We start from the raw sequence: 22,770 nt of genomic DNA on the forward strand, positions 1-22,770 counted from the left end.
ATATCTCGAAATGCTGACACCGAGGACTTCCCGAGGACTTTTCAAAAACCCAGCCTTGTGACGCGAGCTCCGCACACACGACGCACCCGGGGGATGCAGCGCTGATATGGCTACTGAGACCGGCGTCATCGGAACACGTGTGATGAGTAACGTAGCCTCCGTGAGGAGGGCGGCGAGGAGCGCGGCGTCGTCGAGCGCGCTCCGATCCCACCTCGGGTCCCTCCGAGGCTTCTGGGGCTCCTCCTCATCGACCGCGGCGCTCGCCGCACCCGACGCCGCGTGGGGCACGCGATGGACCCGTCGCAGCGCCGTCGTCGCCGCGCTGGGTGACACGCGCGGAACGTTCGATCGAACGCGAGATCCGCGGCGGCGCCTCCTCTCCAGCGACGCGAGGGGCGGCAACGTGGCGACCCGCGTGGTGACGGGCGGTGGGGGCGGCGGCGACACCGGAGTCGAGGACGAACGCATCGTCGACCTCGAGCTTCACCTCGAGGCGTCCCAATCGTACCTCTCCTACGCCATGTCGGTCATCGTCGGTCGAGCGCTCCCCGACGTCAGGGACGGCCTCAAGCCCGTGCACCGTCGCATTCTCTACGCCATGCACGAGCTCGGTCTCGACTCGAAGAAACCGTTCAAAAAGTGCGCGCGAGTCGTGGGCGAGGTGCTCGGCAAGTTTCATCCTCACGGCGACCAATCCGTGTACGACGCCCTGGTCAGGATGGCGCAGGACTTCTCCATGTCCTCGGCGCTGGTGGACGGCCACGGTAACTTCGGCTCGCTCGACGCGGATCCCCCCGCGGCGATGCGTTACACCGAGTGCCGCCTCAAGCCCGCCGCCGAGGCGATGCTGCTGGCGGACATCGGTCTCGACGCCGTCGACTTCACCGAGACGTTCGACGGATCCCAGACCGAACCCGCGGTGCTCCCCGCGCGCTTACCCAACCTGCTCATCAACGGCAGCACGGGCATCGCCGTGGGCATGGCTACGTCCATCCCGCCCCACAACCTGAGGGAGGTTGCGAACGCGTTGGTTCGATTCGCGTCGGATCCGGAGAGGTGCACGCTGGAGGATTTGCTGGAGGTGATGCCCGCGCCGGACTTTCCCACGGGCGGCATCATCGTGCAACAGCGCGGGGGTTTCAAGGAGATGTACCGCACGGGCAAGGGGGGCGTGAACCTGAGGGGCGCGGCGACGGTGGAGAAGGTTAGCGGCGGCGGCAGGAACGGCCAGGCTCGGGACGCGGTGGTGATCACCTCCATCCCGTACCAGACCAACAAGGCTTCGCTCTGCGAGCAAATCGCGGACCTCGTCAACTCGAGGACCATCGAGGGCGTGTCGGACGTGAGGGACGAGTCCGACAGGGACGGCATGCGGGTCGTCGTGGAGATTCGCAGGGGCGCGGACGCCAACTTTGTCCTCGACCAGCTCTACGCAAGGACGAAGCTGCAGACCAGGGTGAGCGTCAACCTGGTGGGTCTGGTGGGACGGGAACCCAAGGTGTTGTCGCTGATGGAGATAATGCGGGAGTTCCTCGCGTTCAGGTGCGACGCCGTCGAGCGCAGGGCGAGGCACGAGCTCCAGAAGGCGTCCGGAAGGCTCCACGTCGTGGAGGGCTACCTCGCGGTGCAAGCCGCGCCCGACGCGGTTGTCGCCGCCATCAGGGCGGCAAAGGACGGGCCCACGGCGCAGGCGGCGCTCCAGGAGAAGCCGTTCTGGCTCAGCGAGAAACAGGCGGAGGCTGTGCTGGCCATGCCCCTGCGACGCCTGACCGGCCTCGAGCACGACAAGCTGAAGACTGAGGAGGCGGAGCTCACCGCTAGGGTGGAGGACCTGACCGGTTTGCTGGGTGACCGGTCGCGGGTCATCGCCACCGTCGCGAGGGAGGCGAAGGAGCTCAGGGACACCTTCGGCGTCGACCGCAGGACCGACATAGACACGTCTTTGGCGGATGCGCACTCGTTCCACCCGAAGGACGAGGACGGCGAGGACATCCCGCTCGGTGACCTGACAGAGGCTGAGCGCGCCATGAGGGACGCGCAGATCCACGCCAAGAAGATGAACGTGACCCTCGATATGCTCAACTCCCCCTCGCTGGTCATCATGACCAACCGCGGGTACATCAAGCGCATCGACCCGGCGGTGTTTTCCAAGCAAAACCGGGCGACGCGCGGGAGGAACATGGGCAAGATGCGCGGCGGCGACGAGGTCACCAAGGTGACCCACTGCAACGGCCTCGACACCGTCCTCTTCTTCACCGACCGAGGCAGGGTCCACGCGGTTCGCGCGTTCAACATCCCCCAGGCGTCCACCAGCGCCCTCGGCACCCCGTTCACTAGGGTGCTCAAGCTCGCGGAGGGCGAATCCATCACCGCCATGCTCCCCGTGGACACGACCGAGGAGCCGGGCGAGGAGGGTGAGACCAGCCTCTGCTTCGTCACGGCGCGGGGCCTCATCAAGCGGACCTGCGCCAGCGAGTTTGTCGGCATCAGGAACAACGGCAAGAAGGCGCTGGTCCTGAGGAAGGGCGACAGGCTGAAGCACGTGGACATCGTCAAGAAGGGCGACGGGATCATCATCGGCGGCATCGACGGGAGCGTCATCCACTTCGACGCGGATTCCGTCCGGGCGCAGGGCAGGGCGGCGGCGGGCGTCAAGGCGATGGCTTTCAAGCCCGACGGTTTGGACGATACCTCCGAGGACGACGACACCTCCGAGGCGCTCCCGGCGAACGTGGCTGGCATGGCCGTGGTCCCGGGCGCCGTGGTTCAGTCCCTGGGCCTAAACAAGGCTTCGGCGGGCGACGTCGAAGACGACAGCGAGGAGGACGGCGAGGATGAGGACGCCAAGGGGCCGATGCTCTTCTTCGTGTCCAGCGACGGCAGGGGCAAGCGCATCTCCGTCGCGCAGTTTGCGCAGCAGTCGAGGGCGGGGCGAGGTAAGAAGGGGATGGGCCTGATGAAGGGGAGCAAGCTCGCCGCGCTCTGCCTCACCGGCCTCGACTCGGACGAGCACGAGCACGTCATCATAGGAAGCCAGGGCGGCGTCATGAACAGGTACGACGTCGCCAGCATCAGGCCGCAGTCGGGCCGCGCCGCAAAGGGCGTGAACGTGATGAAGCTCTCCGACGGTGACACGGTCAGGGACATCACGTTGCTCCCGGCGGAGCTCGGTGACGATGAGTAAGCGTTGAAGCCTGTAAACTACCTTTGAACCTTTCGGTGTCGAGTGGCTACGTGTCTCTATCTATGCGTGTCTCTGAGCTCGCTAATCTTAGTTCGAGGCTGTCCAGAACGTCTCCTCGTTGTCCTTGCCATAGCCGACGTACCTGGGCCTGGGCTTCCCCGCGGGAGTATAGTACTTCAACCAGGCCACCTGTCCGCCCCGCATCTCCGCGACTTCTTCGCCGATCGTCACTCGCAGCGCGCGAATCGCGTCCCTGACGTACGGCTCGCCGTCCCCGACCACGACGACAGTCTTTCCCTTCAACTCGTCAGTCAGTTTCGCCACCCGCGACGCCATGTTGTCGAGGTTGGGGGTCACGACCCTGTCGCTGATGCCGCCGGATAGGTCAGCCGCGGGAGCTGACAGCGAACCCCTGATCGCCTCCCTTTCGTGGTCTTTCCTCGGCCGCACGTCTAGCAGGACGGCGGCGCCCTCCTTCAACGACCGGTAGCAGTCGATGGCGTCGACGACCCGCCAAGGTAACGCGTCCTCCTCTGCGGCGGTCGCCTCCCGACGCACATCCTCCGGGTCGGGCTCCCTCGCGGATGCACCCACGGCGATGGAAAGATCCACCCCTTCCTCTTTGGCCCGTCGCGACGCCTCCATCAGCGCGCGGCGGGCGTCCTCCTCCGCGGCTCTCGCCTCCGCCGACCTCGACCTCGCCGCCGCTTCCTCCGCCCGCGCCCTGATCGACGCGAGCCTCGCCTCCTCCGCAGCCTCCAGCGCCGCCGAGTTGGCGTCCGCCATCTTGCGCTCCATCGATCGTCGCGCGCGTATCTCCTCGGCGCTCGGTCCCTCCGTCCAGTTGGCGACGTACTCCCGCGAGAGCGCCACGTCCATCACGTTCTGCTGCTCCCGGGCAATCTCCGCGCCCGCCTCGAGCAGAGACCGAAGGGAGGCGTCCATGCCGGTCAGTGTGGACGCGGACCAGCCGGGGTCGCCACCCTCCCTCCCGCGATGACCGCACAGCGTGGCGCCGAGGTTCTCGAGCCCCACGCGCGCGATGAAGCGACGGACGGCGTCGTCGGCGCATCTAGACCGAACAGCGCCAAAGAAATCCAGTGGCTGCGAAGGGAACGCGTTCACCAGTTCCAACGCGTCACTCTCCCCGCCGTACCCCGGGGCTCCGTCCAGGGCGTCGTGTACCATCTTGGTAATCTCACCCCGCGTGGGTTCCCACATCCATAGGTCCGTGCGTCCGTTTCGCGTCAGCGGCGCGTACAGCACGCTCGGGTCGTTGGCGGTGACGACGATTGGAACCCGCGGACAATGTGCTCGGTCGTCGCTCCTCCACTCGCCCCCCACGCTCACGCGGTTGGGCTCGTCGCACAGGTTCATCAGCGTCGCCTGCGCGATCTGGTTGTTGACGGTGGCCTTGTCGTCCTTGAACCGTCCCACGCCCGCATCCACGTCGTTGACGATGACGCACGTCGGCGCGCCGGACGCGGACATGTGCTTGCCGGCGGTGAGGTACCTGCGCCGCAGCATCGCGCCGGGCTCGCCCGCGGTGGGATCCTCGAGTTCGCCGGCCGATACCACGACGGGGAACACGCCGAGCCTCTTGCAGCACAGCTCGAGGTTGAAGGATTTGCCGCAACCCTTCCCACCCCAGACGCAGAGAATGAGAGGCACGGAACCGAGGTTGGCGCCCCCATCGATCAGGAGGTTCTTGGCGATGTGGGTCGCGAACCTGTCCAAGAACCTGTCCGGTATGTGGTAGCTCGCGTGGTCCTTGATATCTCCGAATTGCTTGATCTCGCCCCTGGCCCTCAAGTCCCCAGTGGCCACGTCCGCATCGACCCCCAAGATGCTGCCCTTGAACAGTTCCTCCCGGACGCCGGAGGCTTGGGACAGTATGTAGTCTTGACCACCGAGGGCATCCGTGCGCTCCTCCCGAGCCCGAGCCGCGACGACTCGAGAGCGCAATCGTCCCGACCTCACACCCCCGGGTCGACTGACCACGGGAGACGCGGCCGCCACCGCCCGCATCGTTGCGGGCTGTGATGCACTGCCAAGTGGAAAGGAAAAGGATAGGCCCGCGAGCTCTTCCCGAACTGCCGAACAACGGAAAATCGGCGCAGTCTATCCTATCACAACCGGTGCACCGCCATCCGGGCAAGCACTCGAGCGGACCTCTCGTTCCGTCTCAAAGGCTCCAAATGATGAGTGCGTGCGCGATCCGCGCGTGCCCCGGCGCCGTCGCACTTCGCCGCGTCGCTCCCGGCCGAAGGGATTCGAAGGCTGGCCACGCCGTCCTCAGGCCGTTCCTCAGGCCGAAACGCGCAACCCCGCGACGCGCGGTCATCGCCGAGGAGGCTGCGGACGACGAGGCCGAGATCGCGCTGAGCGAGAGCTTCGATGACGACGACCTCCCGTTCGACCTCGACGAGTACAAGGCTGTGGTCAAGCTCCTGGTCACCTTCCTGGAGCCGGACTGGGTTAATCCGTGGCAGACCAAGACCGCGCAGAGGAGCACGGGATCCGGTGCGGTGATCCGGCGCGACGCCGACGGCGGCGGCCTCATCCTCACCGCCGCGCACGTCGTCGCCAACTCCACCTACATCCAGGTCCAGCTCGCCAACTCCCCGGATAAGGTTCCCGCGCGCGTCGTGTCGGTGCTGCACGAGGTTGACCTCGCGCTCGTCGCCGTCGACGAGGGTCTGGACGGCGTGGACCCGGTGCCGCTGCCGCAGGCCAAGGCGGTGCGTTTGCCCAAGCTGAGGGAGAAGGTGTACGTGCTCGGGTTCCCGGTGGGGGGGAACGACCTGAGCATCACCGAGGGCGTGGTGTCCCGGGTGGAGGTTCAGTCCTACTCGCACTCGCACGCGAGGGCCCTCGCGGTGACGGTGGACGCCGCCATCAACTCGGGGAACAGCGGCGGGCCCGTGCTGAGCCAGAGCACGGGCGGGCTGGTGGGCGTCGCGTTCCAGGGGTACGCCGGGAGCTCGGTGGAGAATCAGGGTCACATGGTCCCGGCGCCGGTCATCGACAGGTTCCTGCGGGGCATCGACGACGACGACGACGCCGAGGAGAAGCCGCCCCCTAACCTGCCCTCCCTCGGGGTGCACCTGCAGCTGCTGCAGTCCCCGTCGCTGAGGAAGTACCTCAAGATGAAGGACACCGACACCGGGGTGATGGTGACGCACGTGGAGCACGGGAGCAGCGCGGAGGGGTCGCTCATCCCCGGGGACGTGCTCCTCGAGGTTGACGGCGTCAAGCTGGCCAACGACGGGAGCGCCGTGTTCCTGGGCCAGAGGCTGGCCATGGTGGCCATCCTCCAGGCGAGGTACGTGGGGGACGTGGTTCCCATCCGTCTGCTCAGGGAGGGCGTGGAGATGACCATCGACGTGACGCTCAAGACACTGCACCAGCTCGTGCCCAGGGGTCAGTACGACGTGCGACCGCCGTTTGTGATTGTCGGCGGCCTCCTGTTCCAGCCCCTCTCGCTCGAGTACCTGCAGAGCTGGGGCGGCGATCTCAAGGACGCCCCCACGCACCTGGTGGAGCAGTACTACGACGGCATCAGCGGGCCGGACAAGAAAGAGGTGGTGGTCCTGTCGCAGGTTCTGTCCGATGAGGCCAACATCGGCTTCACCTTCGACAGCGTCGGCCTGGACTACGTCAAGAGCGTCAATGGGTCGCCGGTGGCGGACATGCATCGCTTCGTCGCCGCCGTCAAGAAATCCATCAAGGCGGGGGACGAGTTCATCAGGCTGGAGGTGACGCGCGGGAACGTGCCCAACATCGTGGTTCTGGAGACCTCCAAGCTCAAGCAGGCGGACGAGACTATCAGGGACAGGTACCAGATACCCCTGCGCCACAGCTCCCACTTTGAGGACGTGCACGATAGTCTCTGACATTTTATTGATTTGACGACATTGTCGATAGATTACACAGCGCACAACGAGAGGTCGGCGCGTCAAGGTTGGCCTCGAGATTCGAGGTCTTTGTGCTAAAAGAAAATTTCGGGCGCGGCGCGCCAGTCGGTCACCGCATCACGCGGAGGCGGTCGCGTTGTCCAACCCAACCTCGGAAAGTCTCGGACACTTCGCCCTCAGCTCCTCCACGGCTGCTTGCGACACGCGATTACACCCCTTCAGCGCCAGCGTGGTGAGGTTCGATAGCTGCGACAGCTGCGTCACGCCTTCGTTGGATATCCTGCTGTACTGCAAGTTGAGCGAACCCAGCTTGTGAAGTTGCAGGAGAAACGGAACCGCCGCGTCGGAGATGCGAAAGTTTTGGCCCAGGTTCAGGAGCGTCAACTCCCTGCACGCGTCGCCGATGTGTTTGACACCCGCGTCCGTTATACCCCCTCCGCACAGCTCGAGCGTCTTGAGCCGCGGCATGTGGCGCAGATGTTTCGCGCCCTCGTCCGTTATCCTCGCCCCGAACAGGTCCAGCTCCTCTATGTCCTTCAGCTTGGCGAGGTAACCGAGGCCCTCGTCGGTGACCATCCTCGTGTCCAGCGAGAGGGACCGAATGGACGCCGCGTTCTCCAGGTACATCACGCCGTCGTCCGACACGTTGCTGTAGCTCAGGTTGACCCTGCGCAGCCGGGTGAGCTTCGAGATGCGCTTTAGACCCAGGTTACCCACGGCGGTGTCGCTCAGGTTGACGTCCTCGAGGTTGGGCCACTCGGCGAGCGCCTTACATGCGTCGTCCCCAACCTGACACGAGTCCAGGTCAATCTCGCGGAGCTTGACGAGCGGCGCGAGGTGCTGCACACCCTCGTCGGTCACCGATGAGTACCCGAGGTTTAGAACCTCGAGTTTCGCCAGCGAAGCGAGCCGTCTGACCCCGCCGTCCCCGACCCTGCACCACTCGAGCGAGAGTTCCTTGAGCGCCGTCAAGCCGCCGAGCAGGAAACACGCTCCATCTGTGATTCTGCAACCCGCGAGGTTGAGCGTCTCCAGCGCCGACAGCGAGCCGATGGTGGCCACTCCTTGGTCGTCCACCTTGGTTCTCGCCAGGTTTAGGTGCTTCAGCTTCTTCAGACTTCTCAGAGACGTCACGTCGTTCGAGTCGACGTGGTTACACCACCCGGCGTCGAGTCGCTCCAACTCGGTCAAACCGCTGAGGTACACCAGCCCGTTCGTCAGGCCGTTGCACCGCTCCAGGTTGACGCACCTCAGTTTCGTCGCGCCGGAGACGTACCTGAGACCGGCGCCCGTGATACCGTCGCAACCCGCGCACGCCAGGCGTCGTAACCGGGACATGGACGCCACCGCCGCGAGGGCGTTGTCGTTGACGCCCGGGCACTCGCTCACATCCAGCGACTCGAGCTCGACGCACGCGGCGAGGGCGTTGAAGCCGTCGGGGGTGAGCGCCGCGCACCCGGACAGGTTGATGGAGGACAGGTTCGGCGCGGAGGTTGCGAGAACCGCGAGCCAGTCGTCGGTCAAGCCCGGGTACGACCGAAGGTTGGCCTCCGTCAGGTGGCACCCGATGAAATCGCCAGTCACCCGCGCGGTCAGCCGGCGCGTTTGGACCAGGTCCTCGAAGACCCGCTGGCTGAGGTCCGACGGGAGGACGCTCAGGTCGACGCGTGATACGTCGCCCTCGTCGTCGGTGTCGATGTTCTCGATGTCGCCTTCGTCCTCATCGCGCTCGTGCCAACCCTCCAGGCTCTGTGCCACGCATCGCACCGAGCAGGCGAGCAGGGTGTCGGGCGGGGGCAGCAGCGAGTCCAAAAACTCGGGCGATGTCGACGGGTCCCTCACCCGCTTGACCGCGGGGGTCCTGGGCCGCGGCCGACGCAGCGCCCGGTTCGGACGGTCGCTATTGTTGTTGTCGTTGTTCCTATTGTTCCTGGAGCACACGGCACCCTGCGGGGACGAGAAGGGCGTGAGATGGGGGGGAGGTGGGGTCAGCAGGAGCGGTTTCGTGGGGGAGCGAGCCCTCCTTCGCGACCGAAAAACACGCTCTAACAATGTCGAAAATGACGACCCCTTCGGCGGGAGGGCTCGTGCGCACCATCTCTCTCCGCCGCTTCGAACGCTCGCGTCAGGCGCGGTTTGACATCGTCCTCAGCCTCTCCGTCGGCTTGACGCGTCCCCTCGGCTCGTCTCCCGGCCGCACGCTCGGTTCAGTGGCGGCCGTCCCGGGGGGCTGCAACGAGAAAGCTAAAAAGCTGACTTGGATTTCGCGCGAGTCGCTCAGCCATCCGCGGATCCGCTTTCGCGGTTCAAACTGCCGGACCGGTGAGACTGACCGACAGCTGTGAGCGAGGGTCGTGTTCCTCATCCGAGGCGATGCCGGGCCAGATCTCATCGGTCCCTTCGAAGTTGAACCAGCCAGGGCACCTCGCCTCGCCGCCGCGCCAGAGAGGACCCGAGCGGTGGCGCCGCAACTACGCGGCCGAAGATCGGAGCGTTCGGCCACATGAACAAGCTGAACCGGGCACAGAAGGACAAGGTCCGTCGGTTCGCCGCGGTCGCGGACGCGGACGAGGAGGTGGCGCTCAAGATCCTGAAAGATGCGCGGTGGGACCTGGAGGTTGGCTTGGAGATGTTCTTCACCTCCCCGGTGGGCTCTCTTGGTGGGTCGACGAACCCCGAGCAGGTCGAGGCGACGTACGCTACTTACCGCGCGGATGACGATGACGAGGAAATGGTGGGCGCTGAGGGCATCGAGCGTTTCTGCGAGGACATAGGCATCGACGCGATGGACCCGGTGATCTTGGTCGTGTCCCTCAAGATGGGCGCGCAGACCATGGGCAAGTACACCAAGGAGGAGTTCACCTCCGGCCTGAGGCGGATGGGCGCGGACACCGCCGCGAAGATCAAGTCAAAGATCCCAGAGCTCAGAAAGGAGCTGGAGGATGAGAGGGGATTCAAGGACGTGTACGAGTTCTCGTTCGGTTTCGCCAAGGAGCCCAACCAAAAGAGCCTGCCCCTCGAGATTGCGTGCGCGATGTGGAAGGTGCTGTTGACGGGGAAGTGGGCGCTGGTGGACGAGTGGTGCGAGTTCCTGGAGAAGGACCACGGCAAACCCATAACGCACGACACATGGAGCCAGGCGCTGGAGTTCTCCAGGCAGATCGGACCCGACCTGGAGGGGTACGATCCGGCTGGCGCGTGGCCGTACCTCATCGACGAGTTTGTGGAGCACAAGATGGCTGCTGCCGCACAAGAGGGGGGCGAGAACGGCGGGGACTGACGCCTCGAACGGCGGGGACTGACGCTTCGAGACGCACGCGCGCGCGATGTTGGATCACATAAATACAGGCCGTCACTCAAAATCACGCCCTCTTCGTTGGCGGAGTCCCTCGCCGCCGCCGCCGCCGCCGCCCCCGTTTGTAGTCGTCTCGCCGCCCTCCGAGTCGGCGCTGAGCCTGGACGGGGTGGGACCCGCGGAGACGGCCTCGTCGTCCGAGCTGGTGGTGAGACCCATCCCGTCGAAGAAGGGATCCAGCCGCTGCTTGCCGTCCGCGGCGCTCGCCCTGCGAACAACCTCACCGGCGAAGCTGGTGGGCACCCGCACGACCCCGGCGGCTGCGGCTGCGGCAAAGACGAGCAAAGCGGCGGCGCACAGGTACCCCCACGTGACCAGCACCATCACCGCGAAGGAACTCGCCGGGTAGTGGTACAGGAACCTGGTGAGCGCTGACATGTCCATCCTCAGATCCGCGTGCGCCCTCCACATCTGCGGCACCGCGTTCGGCCCGCCGCCCGCGCGAGGCACGACCGTCACCCTCACCCCCGCAAACGGCCGCGTGAGCCGCTCGCCAACCCCCTCGAACATGGGCAGCGTCACCGTCCTCACCTCCTCGACCAGACCCAAGGCGTGGAGCGGCCACGACACGAGCAGCCTCAGCAGCCTCACCTCCGTGCCCGTGTGCGCCAGCATCGCCGGCCTCGTGGCGTTCGCGATCACCTCCCCCCGCGCGGTGAGCAGCTCGGCTCTCACCTGGAACACCCCCGCGTCGACGTTGTGCCTCGTCTCCGGGAGCGTCAGCGACACGGACACGTCGAACCTCTGCCCAGGGGTGAGCACCCTTGAGGATGTCAGCGCCGCATCGGTGATGAGCTTGGGGTTGTCGTACAGCGCCAGCGCCTTGGTCTCCTTGGCGCCCAGGAAGGAGCTCACGGCGGTGGGCGCGGCGGGGACGTAATCAAACACCAGCTCCTGCCTCGTGGACGCCGGGGTGGTGGGCACGACCAGGATCCTGAACACCACGACGAGCGCGAGGGAGAGGAAGAGGAGCAGGATGGACACGGAGATGGCCACCGCGGTCATGATCGCCGCGGTGGTGGCCAATGCGAGAAGCTGAGAAGAGAGGGTAAGATGCGCGTGTGGTTCGGTCAGCGTCTGCGGGGAGGCGGAGGGACCGTCGGTTCGAGGAATAAATTGCCGCGCGCGAGCGGACGGTGCGTTGTCGAGGGGCTCACCTTCTCGCGGACGATCTCCCACTGGCCCTCCATCACCGCGGTGAATAGGGACGGATCGGGAGTGACCGACCCGCCGCGATACGTGCGATTCATGGCGAACCCCCACGCGCGCCTCGCAGCAATGCCGTGGCTTCAGATTGTGGCCCGGATTGCTCAAGGCTTGCCACCTCAGCTGCACGCTTCGAATTTCGGAGTCGCCTGCGGAAATCTGACTGAAAAGGCACAAACTCGAAATAACAAAATGAACAGTTGGTGGTTAACATCGTATGGTTTACAGTCAGAAGAACGACATCAAAAAATGAAATCGAACGACGCGCCGTGATGGTCGACAAAGCGGCGGGGAGATCCGTCCTCTCACGCACTTAGCAGGGGGCTTCATCGTCCTCGACGCGTGCGGCGACGCGGTGAGATAGCTAGAGAGCTCGGCGTCGGATGGGTGTCGATCCGGCGGTTGGAGTTTGGGACCCGCGCCGGGAACCAGTGATGGCGCGCGACGACGTGTTGCCGACCCACGTCGGCGCGGGGGGCGCTCCCGTGAGCGCCTGGTCTTCGAGGCCCAACTCCACGCCGTCTCGATCTGCGGGTGGATTCATCAACCCCGTCGCGTCCACGTCATCACACTTCGCACCCCCATCGCTCGAGGTGCGCGCAGTCCCGCGAAGGCCCGTGACGAAGCCCCGCACGCTCGTTAACAAAACCTAACCGATCTCGATCCGTCGTCCCATCGATCGAGCTGACCTCCTTCCTCTCCACCCACGTCCGCAGGGACTGTCGATATCTGACGATGCATCCAGCGCAACGCACGGAGTGGACACGCGCGTCGCCGCCACGTGCTCGGCGTTCCCGAGGACCAAGGCGCTCGCTAACGCGGGCAGTCTGCCGCTGGGCGCGCTGGTGTCTCCCTTTGCCCCCGCCGCGGTTGGCGCCCCGGCGGAGGAACCGGCGCTGCGCAGGGACCCGGCGAGGTGCGCGCGGTGCGCGGCGTTCGTGTCCCCGTTCTGCGCGGTGGACACCGCCAACGGCATGTGGAGGTGCTGCTTCTGCGGTTGCGATAACTCCGACGCGATGTTCGCGGTTGGCGCCCCCGGCGCGGCGGCTGGCTTTCCGGAGCTGACGCGTGTCGACGTCGAGTACCTCACGGACGCGGCGGCGGCGGCGTTCGTGGGAATTGGCGGTGACCTGCGTCCCCTCGTGGGAACCGGGCTCCTTGACGTGAGTCCCCTCGGGAGCGCCTCGGGCGCGGGTTCCGCCTCGACGCCGCCCGCGGTGGTGTTTGTGGTTGACGAGTCGATGGACGACGACGAGAGCGCGTCGTTGCGCCGGTCGCTGCTCCGGTGCGTTCGGGGCTCGGATCCCTCGACGCGAGTGGGATTTTTGACGTACGCCGCCGCCGTCGCCGCGTACGACCTCTCGGTCAACACGGGGGTGGCGGCGGCGGAGGTGCTCCCGGGAAGTAGGTCGCCGACGCCCGAGGACGTCGAGGACCTGGTCGGGGATGGTCGAATGTACGTCGCGCCGCTGAGCGAATGCGCCGACGCAATCGACGCCATCGTCTCCTCGCTTCGACCCGCGAGCGGCGGCGGGAGCGTGAGGAGGCGACCGAGGTGCCTCGGACCGGCGCTGGAGACCGCCGTCGCGCTGCTGAGGCACGGTACGACGGGCGGCGGTGGCGGCACAGCTGGCGGTAGGGTGGTTGTGTGCGCGAGCGGACCGGCGACCCGTGGGCCGGGTGGCGTCGCCGCGGATGAGGACTCGGAACTCTTCGACTTTGAGGAGAAGGCGGCGAAGGAGTACGTGGACGAGCTGTCCATCACGGTGAGTGACGACCGAATTCCCCTCCCTGTTTCGTCGCGCCCGCCCTTTTCGGGGTCCAGGATCACGCGGAGGTCCGCTGATGTCCGTATAGCTTAATCTTTGCTGACTATCCTCGTGAAGACAACAATGACAACACGACTGAGGACACCTCCTGACTGGACACACGCGTGGATGTTTTCCCTGGGACGCCATGTATGATCGCATCGCTGACCACTTTTTCCTTTCATTCGCAGATCGCTAAGCTTGGGGTGTCGGTCGACATACTGGTTGGGGGTAGAGAGGCTGTGGGGGCGCTGAAATTAGCGCCCCTTGCCGATGCCACCGGCGGTGTCATCCTCCTCCTCGAGGACTTTGGCGAATCGTTCTTCGAGAACTTGAGCGCGGCGGTGCGACGACCCGCGAGTAACGGCGCCATCTTCACCGTCCGTGCTTCCGCGGGCATCGGCTGCGCCCGGGTGATTGGCGCTGTGGAGGCATTGTCGAAAGCGGCGGCGACGTTGGCGACTGCGCCGTCTCTCCCGGCAAGTGACTCAGCTTCGACCGCCAAGGAAGCCGCGGATGCCTTCCGCCTGAAGAGCAGGGATATCTCGCAGGTGCGTCGTCCCAACTGTCGACCCAATCGAGTCCGCTCCGTTTCGACCCCTTGCCAAGAGCCCGGCACGCTCATGTGCGCGCATGGGCTTCGTGTGGGTCGTACACTCGACCTCGATGCATAACCAGCCTGCCGCCTCGCTTTTTCTCGGAGGTTTCGGGCCAAATTGCGTCGATACATCCCGACACCGCTTTTGCCCGCGAGGCGTGGATACCAGCTCACTGCCCCAGATTGCAACGGGCTTCGAGTTAAACTTCCGCGCAACATCAAAGCTGCGTTTTACAGAAAGCCGTGTGTGGTCCTCTCTGTTAGCTCACGGTTTCATGAAAAACGCCACATCCGAAACGACACGGCCGATTTTAACCTCGACTAGGACAATCAACAAAACGTCCGGCACTGACATTCGCCTATCCACCAAACATCGCAGAGCGTCGCAGTGTTCCTGGAGTACGCCGGGGACGTCGAGGCGAGTCACGTTCACGTTCAGTTTGTGGCTTGGTTTCCATCACCCGAGGGTGGCCGCGTCGCTCGGTGCATGACCAGGCGGATCCCAGTGGCTCCATCCATGCCGGCTTATCTGCGCGGGGTCGATAGCTCGGTAGCCGCCGTCCTCGCCGCGAAGAAGACTGCGCTGGACGCCCAGTCTGACGCCGTTGGACCGAAGGAGGCTTGCAAGCGGGTGGAGGCGAGGGTGCTCGATGTGGCGGATGTCTTCGCGCGACGCGACGCCGACGGCGGTTCGCTTCACGATCCGTTCCCGCGTGAGCTCGGGGACTTCGCCGAGGCCATGTACCACCTGCTCAGGGGTCCCATGCTCGGCACGTTGGCGGGTCACGAGGACGAGCGAGCGGCGATGAGGCAGCTTTTCCTTGGCGCCGGCGAGGCGTTGGCGCGGAGCATGCTGGTTCCCCGGCTGTATGTCTGGCGCGGCGGGGACGTTTTCGAGAAGATCCCGCCGGCGGACCTCGCCCTCAGGAGCGTGGACGCGCTCGTGCTCGACCACGGCACGGATGTTTTCGTGTGGGTCGGTCACGGCGTGTCCGCGGACGAGGAGAGGTTGGCGGCGGCGCGGGGAGCCGCGGCGGGGCACGCGGCGACAGTCGCGGCGGGAAGGTTCCCGGTGCCGAGGGTGAGGATGTTCAGGGAGGGCAGCTCGCAGGCGAGGTACATGGTGTCGCGACTCATGCCGCTACATCGCGATGCGCCCCACGAGCAGGACGCGATGTTTCCCCCCGTGCGTTCCCTGTCCCCCAACGAGCGGAAAGCGCTGATGGAGTCGTTCCTGCCGACGGATGATTTTTCTTTTTTCGGGTGGATGAGGCAACTCGGCCTCGCGGCTCCCCTGGACGGGTCTTCAGTGAAACTGAGGATGATGAGCGGCGATGACACCTCGACGACCGCGTCTAGTCTTATTTTGTAGTTTTGTAGTGCTGTAAGAGCAATAGCAAGGCCTTCCGGGCCATCTCTGAAAATGGTGCCGGGTCCGTCACGAAAAGTACACAACGACAACAGAAGTGACCAGCTGTGAAGAAGAGGGGGTCCTACTTGGGTCTTCGGGCGGGTCTCTTCGCGGCACTCACAGACAGCCGCGATGTCGCAACCGCTCTCTCCGCGGGTCATCCACGATGCGCTCACGCCCGCGCAGCTCGCCTCTCTGCGCGTCGGCGGCGCGGGATGGGAGGGACGCGTCGAGGGCGTACCCGCCGCTTTCCGCCTCGGGCTTGTGGTCGGGGGGCTTGGCTCGGGCAAAAGCTCCCTCGCCCGCGTCGCTCAACGAGCGTTCGGGGTCAAGCCTCAGCCGACGGATCCCCTCCAGTGGCCCCCCGACAGGGCGGTCGTCAGCTGCATCGGCGCCAGTCCCGACGCGTCCGTCGCGGCGCTGCAGTCGTGCGGCCTCTCCGCGGTCCCCGCGCTCCTCAGGCCCTTCGCTGCGCTCTCGGGGGGCGAGCGAACAAAGGCCGAGCTCGCGCTCAGGGTCCACGCGCACCAAACCGTCTTCGACGACTTCGGCGCGACATTATCGAGGGACGCCGCGTCGTCCGCCGCGGCCGGCGTTGCCAAGCTCCTCGTCAAGTCCGACGTGGTCAAGCGAGGGCTACGAAGGCTGTTCTTCACGGTTTTCCCGGAGGTCGGGGGTCACCTCGGCGCGGACTGGGTGTTGTGCCTCGAGACCAACACCCTCGTCATACGTCACGGCGCCGGACCCACGCTCGGCCCGGAGATCGTCATCGACGACTCGGACGTCGACATCACCGCCGCACCGCCCGGGCGTCAGTCCTCGACCGACGTCAAGGAGCTCAAGACGTCGGTAATAAAGGTCGACGACTGGGTGAAAAAAGCGTCCGAGGCGCTCGCCGTTCCTTTTGACGGTAACAGCGTCACGTCCGTCCACCGTCTCCCCTGGTCCGTCATCGAGCGCGTCAAGTACCCGCCGGCGGACGACTCGAGGAACGACGCGAAGGAGGGAGAGACGCCGCTGCGGATCCTGCTCGTCAGCGGCCGAAGCGGGTCCGGCAAGACGATGGCGTGCGCAGACGCTTTCGGTCCCCGCGAAGATTGGGCAAAAGGCGGGTTCATCGAGTCCATCGACGTTCGCGTCGCGAGGTTCCTGGCGCTCGGCCTCGACGAGTTCGTCAGATGCGGACAACACGGACGCACGGTGACACAGCTGTGCGAGGCGGATCCGAGTCAGATGTCCACCTCCGAGGCGTACCTGGTGTCCCTCGCGGACTCCATCGGGACCGGCGCCGTCCTCGATGAGTTCCTCACGTCTCTGCCCCCGGCGACGCGCGCCGTGGTGGCGAGGCGCGTGGGCGCGTACGTCAGACGCGAGCGCATCCGGGGTTTGGTGCTGCTGAGCTGCCACGGCGAGGAGATCGCGCGTGAACTTCAGCCGGACGTCATGTTCTCCGCGGAGACCGGCGTGGAGGTCGACGTCGACTCCGTCGACCCGGTTCTGACCCAATCGGACACCGCCACGTGGTCCCCCGAGGACCTCATTCGCCGCCCCACGATCCGCCTTACCCGCCGTAAGATCGCGGGTGGTGACAAAGGCGTCAAGGTTGACGTCAAGAAGGCCTGGTGGGCGGAGTTCTCGGCGAACCACTACCTCGGCGGCGGGGGCTTCAACGCCAACTGCCAGGCGTGGGTGTTTTTCCTGGGCGACCGCGCCGTCGCCTTCGATTCGACCATTCCCCAGCCCGGGAGGAGCGTCCAGAGCATTCGGCAGCACAGGCTCGTGGTCATGCCCGACTTTCAGGGCTTGGGCATCGGCTCCGCGGTGACGCGATACGACGCGGCGAAGATTATCACCACCCGCCGCCCCAAAACCGACGTCTACGATGACCCCTTCACGCAACGGTACCACAGTTCCACCTATCACACCAAGCTGGGCAAGTCGAGGGACGCGTCGCCTCTGTGGCGCGGCACGAACCTGAACGGCACGCCCAAAAATATGGCCGATACGAGCAAATCCATCACCTCCGGCTTGAACGAATTTCATAAGGCGAAGGGCAAAGCGCTTGCCCCCATCGACAGGCAGAAGTCGTCAAACGCCGTGAAGGAGCGCAAGGCTATCGTGTACTCCCACGAGTACGTCGGGACCGCCGCCGAGCGCCAGCTGTTCCTGGAGGGGTGTGGCGAGACCTGCAAGGAGCAGAGCGAGAAGGAGAACGCGGCGTTTCTGTCCAATCGGAAGATCAAGGGTGGCGCCGCCCCGGCGCCGACCCCGGCTAAGCGGCAGATGACACTCGGATTTGCCGTTGCGAAGAAGAAGATCCGGGAGTGAACGCGTCGAGTACGAACAACACGGCTCACAAACGAACGTACGGAGGTACGACATGACTACGATACAGCTAGCTAGCTAGCACACAGAGGGATCCCGTCCCTTAGCGTTGACGACGAAACGAATACCTTTACTCACACGTTCAAGCCGTGAACTCTTTGATTGCGTCGCACACAGCCTTGGCCGCAGCCTCGCCCGCGGTGCTCTCGTCGACCACGCTCCAGGTGCTGAGTTTGCCCTTGACGCCAGTCACCGGCTGCTTGAGCGCGACGACGTGCTTGATTCGGTGCACCCTCGGCCCGTGCGCCCAGCCCCCGTCGCCCCACCCACCATGGCAGCGCCGCGCCGCCGCCGCGCTGACCACCTTGGTGTTCTCGCCGATGCATATGGCTCCGACGATGGAGCCGCGACTCGGAAGGCGCGCGCCGATGCCGGGCGGGATCGGCGGGTTGGCGCCCTCGGACGCGCGCCAGTGCTTGCGCCACGAGTTTTCCTCCGCCTCCGTCGGCTGGCCGTAGCCGAGGTGCAGGGCGTACCAGCCTGGCGCGATCTGCCACGAGCGGTTCTCGCATCGCTTGGCGCCGGCGAGTATGGCGGCGACCAGGAGCTCTCCTTTGAGGGTCAGCGCGGTGAGTTCATTCGATTTCGGCGCCGCCGGGGTGGGCGGCGAGCTCGGTAGGACCCGGCGAGGGTCCGGCGGCCTCAGCGGGAGCGCGTGAGCGATCGGCCTCGGCGATGCGTTTGTGCGCGGTTGACTTTGACCCGGCGACCGGGGCTTCTTGCAGATCGACGGGATCAGCCAGCTGTCCAGCGGCCCTCGCGAGGGTGTCTCCGTCCTACTATTACCGTTGGCGGTCATGCCGTCGACTCCGATACTCCTGGTGGTTTCGTGGCGCGGTGACGCGCGCGTGGTGATTTGTCACCGCTTCCGAGGATTCCGTGCGTTTCATGAGACTGACGGACGAAAAATCACAGCTTTTGTTGACCACAGCGTTGCGATTCACTTGTCACGACAAACATTCGCTTCCTCGACTGTGATATTCGCCGCAACGTGAGCACAAACACCACCGCGTCGCGATGCGTCCCACGAGCAGGACGCGATGTTTCCCCCCGTGCGTCCCCTGGCCCCCAACGAGTGGAAAGCGCTGTGGAGTCGGGTCATCTTTGAAAAATATCAATATCAAAAAAGTCGCGTCCCTTGGCCCCTTGCGAAGATCTTTTCTGCCGCGTGGCAGTCGTTTTGGCGCCATTCGAAATCGCGAGGCGGCCTCGGTTTCCCAAAGGCGCCGGGAAAAAACACGTCACCGCGTCGGGCGAGTCAGTATCGCTTCGCGGGGCACCGGCACGCGACTAAACTTCTCGAGCGTCTCCGTCGTTGCATCGCTCGGAACTCGGTACCGCCGAGATCAGGAGTCTTCACCGCGGTTCGAACGCACTCCCAGAGGCCCGTCCCTCGGTGTCCGGGAAAAAAACCAAAAATGTCTTCCGCCTTGACCGCTTCCGTGGGCCTGGACAGTCGCTCGGTCGCGCCTCGTGCTCGAGTCGGCGACGAATTTCGCGTCGTGCGCTCCTCGCGGTGTAAACCCGCGCATAAAGCCGGCGCGAATCTGCGCGCGCAGTCTATCCTGGCGAGAGCCAAAAAGTCCAACGATGTTGGCTGCGCGCCCCCCTCGGGCCCGTCCGGCGAGAAGACCGGAGAGGAGCGCGAAGAGAACGAGTCGACGCCCCTTTCTCTTCTCTCGCAGTCGGTTGCGGGGCTTTCTGCGCTCACGGTGACCCTCTCCGCGCTCTCTGGTGACTTTGTGCCTCCCGCACTGGCCACCGAGGCGACGGCTCCTGCAGTCATTCAAAAGCAGTTCAAGACTGGCGTGGGGCCAACCACGCCGCCCGCGCAGATATCGCAACGTAAACTCACCGCCGAGGAGAAGGCGACGATTGATCTGTTCAACTCAAACACACCTTCGGTCGTGTATATCACCAACATGCAGCAAAAGAGGGACGTGTTCACCCTCAACGCCGTCGAGGCTCCAACGGGGGCAGGGTCCGGCATCGTTTGGGACGGTGACGGGCACGTAGTGACCAACTTCCACGTCATCAACGGAGCCAACGAGCTCAGGGTGACCACCCAGGATCAGGACGTGTATCCCGCCAAGGTGATTGGCTTCGACGAGGACAAAGACATCGCCGTGCTCAAGATTGACTACGCTAATAAGCTCCCTGGCAAGGACGGCACGATTAAAACCTCGAGCCACGACCCAACCCTTCGCCCGCTTCCCATTGGGACGAGCTCCGACCTGCTGGTGGGACAACGCGTGTACGCCATCGGCAACCCGTTCGGACTGGACCATACCCTCACGACCGGGGTCATCAGCGGCCTCGGGCGTGAGATTCAGTCGGGGAATACCGGTCGGCCCATCGATGGCATCATCCAGACCGACGCCGCCATCAACCCAGGGAACAGCGGCGGCCCTCTGCTGGACAGCTCCGGCAGGCTCATCGGCATCAACACCGCAATCTACTCCACCTCTGGGTCCTCCTCCGGCGTCGGGTTCGCGCTCCCCGCGGACATGGTGACGGGCATCGTCGAGCAGATCATCACTACCGGCAGGGTGACCAGACCAATTATGGGAATCACCTTTGCGCCGGACCAGGCTGTTGAGCAGCTCGGGCTTGGCGGCGTGCTTGTTCTCGACGCGAGGGAAGGTGGACCAGCGTGGAGGGCTGGCGTCAAGGCGACGTCCAGGGACTCCGCGGGCCGTCTCATCCTGGGTGATGTCATCGTAGAGCTCGACGGGGCGCTCATCAAGGATTCCTCTGATTTGTACAGAACCCTTGACAAGTTGTCTGTCGGACAGGAGATCATGATGAAGGTGATGAGGGGCGAGAACAAGGTTGACCTGCAGCTGACCCTCGACGACCTCAAGGACCAGCCTCAGATGCCCCCGCCCGGCATCTACAAAATCATACCGGGTCAGCAGCTGCCACCGGGAATCCTGCCTCCCGGGGAGCTTCCGCCTGGCTTTCCGCCCGGTTTCTTGCCGGCGCCTGAGGAGGACGGGGGCGAAGACGCGTTCCCGTGAGTTCGAAGACGCGTTTAACCGTCACACTCGCTGCAGCTGTATTCTACGCGAACCTTGTTGTAACTTTTTAGCACCCTGAATTGCGCATTCTATCACAGACGAGAGTTTAAGTTGATGTAGAGCAACACTGATATAAGACAAAAAAAGTTTTCCAGCCTGCTACCGTCACGGAAAGGTTTGCTCCATAGGCACGTACTTGTGCGACTGCACGTTGGCGAGGGTCTCGAGCTTCTTCTGCAGGAACGCGGCGAGGACGAGGAAGATCGAGCACATCGCGAACATGGCGGACAGCGGGAACAACGCCACGTTGTAGAGGATGACGCAGACAAAGAGGTTGAGAGGGATGCGGAAGAAGTTCATCACCGTGCTTCGAACCTCCTCCGGCACGTACTGCGACCTCATCTTCATCATCGACGGCCAGAAGATACCCACCATCGCCTCGAACACGAGAAACGCGAGCATCTGAATCTTACCCCCGAACGTCATGGACCCGCCGCGCTCACCCTCGGTCATGAAACCCATGTTCCCCACGAGCACGGGCACCGCGAGTGACGCGGCGGATGCGAGGAACACGAGCTGCATGTACCGCTCAACCTTCATGTCCGATCTGGACATGATCCTGGACGCGACGGAGGAACCGACCATGCACGCCACCATCATCGTGGCGAAGATCATGCCGTGGGGGATATCCTCGCCGTTGGGTCCCAGCGCCGGGGTCCAGAGGAAGACGAACGAGTACATGGACGCCTCGAAGAGGCTCTGCATGGCGCCCAAGTAGAACACCTTCTTGTCGTTCTTGATGGCCTCGTACGCCTGCTTCATACCCTGCTGCACGGATGTGTTCTCGCTGTTATCACCCTTGTTCTCGGTCCAGGAGAACATGATGACGACGCCGCCGATGGCGAGGAAAATCGCCGCCGCGTCGAAGGGAGCCACGGGGCCGAGGCTCATATCCGTCACGAGGTAGTTGGCGAGCAAGCCGCTGACGATGGACACCAAGCCGTTGCCCAGGAAGATGGCCTTGGCGAAGGTCTTATCGAGCCACTCCGCCTCGTAGCCGCGCTTGAAGTGCTCGGCGACGAGCCAGGACTCGAATGCGGTGAAGAGGAGCGACGTCGCGATGCCTCCGAAGAAGCGGCCAAGCATGAGGACGCCGTAGTCAGACCAGTGCTTCGTTATGCACGAGGCTATGTAGGTCACGACATAGGTCAGCGCCGCGTTCTTGCGACCGTACTTGTCCGCCATGGAACCAACGACGGTGCCGAAGATCATGGAGCTGCCGAAACCCGCGATGAACAGCTTGCCGATGTCTCCGGTGGTGTATCCGTAGTGCTGGTACAGGGCGTAGACGTACGGGCCCTGCAGCCAGTCGCCGGCCATCATGAGCGAGTACACGAAGAGGTAGGAGTTGCGGAACGCCATGAAGTTCTGGGGCATCGTCACCTTCTCCCTGGTGCCCATCTTTTGCATCTCGAGCATGGCGCACACGATGGCGATGAGCCCGAACTGGATCCAATAGTAACCCTGCGGGGAAGAAGGTGAGGGGAAAGGTGCGGAGGTCGATGTCAGGATCGGTTTTATCGGGGAGGGCAGACGACGCTGGCGGGTCGCCGTGATGTGCTCAAACGACACGGCTCGGTATGGCACTCACCTCCATTGTGGATATATGCTCGAAATTACTCGAGTCAGGCGTAGTCGCGTGACGCCGAGTGGAGTGGAGCGGGGAGTCGCAAACGCGGTTTGAACTCTCAGGACCTCTCAGATCTGCTGGGGAAACTCAACGAGTGGCCCGCGAAAGTTTTCGGCACCCCTCACCATTCTTAATTGGCGGCGGGACGCGCACCGAGGGGGTTCAGAGCCGGTCGGGAGTCAGCCTTCGGGGTGAG

General features: G+C 64.5%; 10 protein-coding genes across 10 annotated transcripts; 5 read left to right on the top strand and 5 right to left on the bottom strand.

Annotated features, from left to right (window-relative positions):
- Positions 1–142: 142 nt before the first annotated feature.
- Positions 143–3,184, top strand: MICPUN_88167 (predicted protein; the record flags this gene model as incomplete). Its single annotated transcript, XM_002505855.1, has 3 exons — positions 143–1,938; positions 2,032–2,731; positions 2,789–3,184. 3 exons carry the CDS (start codon positions 143–145, stop codon positions 3,182–3,184), a joined length of 2,892 nt encoding a protein of 963 aa, XP_002505901.1.
- An 843-nt stretch (positions 3,185–4,027) lies between these two features.
- Positions 4,028–5,212, bottom strand: RCA (ribulose bisphosphate carboxylase/oxygenase activase; the record flags this gene model as incomplete). The annotated part of the gene is made up of 1 exon (XM_002506056.1): positions 4,028–5,212. A coding segment is annotated over one exon (1,185 nt), but the record flags the coding sequence as incomplete, so codon positions are not given.
- A 383-nt stretch (positions 5,213–5,595) lies between these two features.
- MICPUN_75359 (predicted protein) lies at positions 5,596–7,032 on the top strand (the record flags this gene model as incomplete). Its single annotated transcript, XM_002505856.1, has 1 exon — positions 5,596–7,032. A coding segment is annotated over one exon (1,437 nt), but the record flags the coding sequence as incomplete, so codon positions are not given.
- A 33-nt stretch (positions 7,033–7,065) lies between these two features.
- Positions 7,066–9,199, bottom strand: MICPUN_63943 (predicted protein; the record flags this gene model as incomplete). The annotated part of the gene is made up of 2 exons (XM_002506057.1): positions 7,066–9,048; positions 9,197–9,199. 2 exons carry the CDS (start codon positions 9,197–9,199, stop codon positions 7,219–7,221), a joined length of 1,833 nt encoding a protein of 610 aa, XP_002506103.1. The 3' UTR covers positions 7,066–7,218.
- Positions 9,200–9,597: 398 nt separating this feature from the next.
- MICPUN_63945 (predicted protein) lies at positions 9,598–11,706 on the bottom strand (the record flags this gene model as incomplete). The annotated part of the gene is made up of 2 exons (XM_002506058.1): positions 9,598–11,491; positions 11,614–11,706. The coding sequence occupies 2 exons, from the start codon at positions 11,704–11,706 to the stop codon at positions 10,454–10,456; spliced, it is 1,131 nt and encodes a 376-aa protein (XP_002506104.1). The 3' UTR covers positions 9,598–10,453.
- Positions 11,707–12,459: 753 nt separating this feature from the next.
- Positions 12,460–15,440, top strand: MICPUN_88269 (predicted protein; the record flags this gene model as incomplete). Its single annotated transcript, XM_002505857.1, has 4 exons — positions 12,460–12,770; positions 12,843–13,428; positions 13,662–14,021; positions 14,487–15,440. Coding segments are annotated over 4 exons (2,211 nt in total), but the record flags the coding sequence as incomplete, so codon positions are not given.
- A 171-nt stretch (positions 15,441–15,611) lies between these two features.
- Positions 15,612–17,807, top strand: MICPUN_63947 (predicted protein; the record flags this gene model as incomplete). The annotated part of the gene is made up of 1 exon (XM_002505858.1): positions 15,612–17,807. One exon carries the CDS (start codon positions 15,612–15,614, stop codon positions 17,805–17,807), a length of 2,196 nt encoding a protein of 731 aa, XP_002505904.1.
- Positions 17,808–17,836: 29 nt separating this feature from the next.
- On the bottom strand, positions 17,837–18,663 carry MICPUN_63948 (predicted protein; the record flags this gene model as incomplete). The annotated part of the gene is made up of 1 exon (XM_002506059.1): positions 17,837–18,663. The coding sequence occupies one exon, from the start codon at positions 18,661–18,663 to the stop codon at positions 17,947–17,949; it is 717 nt and encodes a 238-aa protein (XP_002506105.1). The 3' UTR covers positions 17,837–17,946.
- Positions 18,664–19,708: 1,045 nt separating this feature from the next.
- On the top strand, positions 19,709–20,734 carry MICPUN_68689 (predicted protein; the record flags this gene model as incomplete). Its single annotated transcript, XM_002505859.1, has 1 exon — positions 19,709–20,734. A coding segment is annotated over one exon (1,026 nt), but the record flags the coding sequence as incomplete, so codon positions are not given.
- Positions 20,735–21,049: 315 nt separating this feature from the next.
- MICPUN_63950 (major facilitator superfamily) lies at positions 21,050–22,541 on the bottom strand (the record flags this gene model as incomplete). Its single annotated transcript, XM_002506060.1, has 2 exons — positions 21,050–22,410; positions 22,538–22,541. The coding sequence occupies 2 exons, from the start codon at positions 22,539–22,541 to the stop codon at positions 21,050–21,052; spliced, it is 1,365 nt and encodes a 454-aa protein (XP_002506106.1).
- Between the last annotated feature and the right edge of the window lie 229 nt (positions 22,542–22,770).

Source organism: Micromonas commoda, chromosome 14, assembly GCF_000090985.2.
Source record: "Micromonas commoda chromosome 14, complete sequence".
In the NCBI taxonomy this organism is placed as follows: domain Eukaryota; kingdom Viridiplantae; phylum Chlorophyta; class Mamiellophyceae; order Mamiellales; family Mamiellaceae; genus Micromonas; species Micromonas commoda.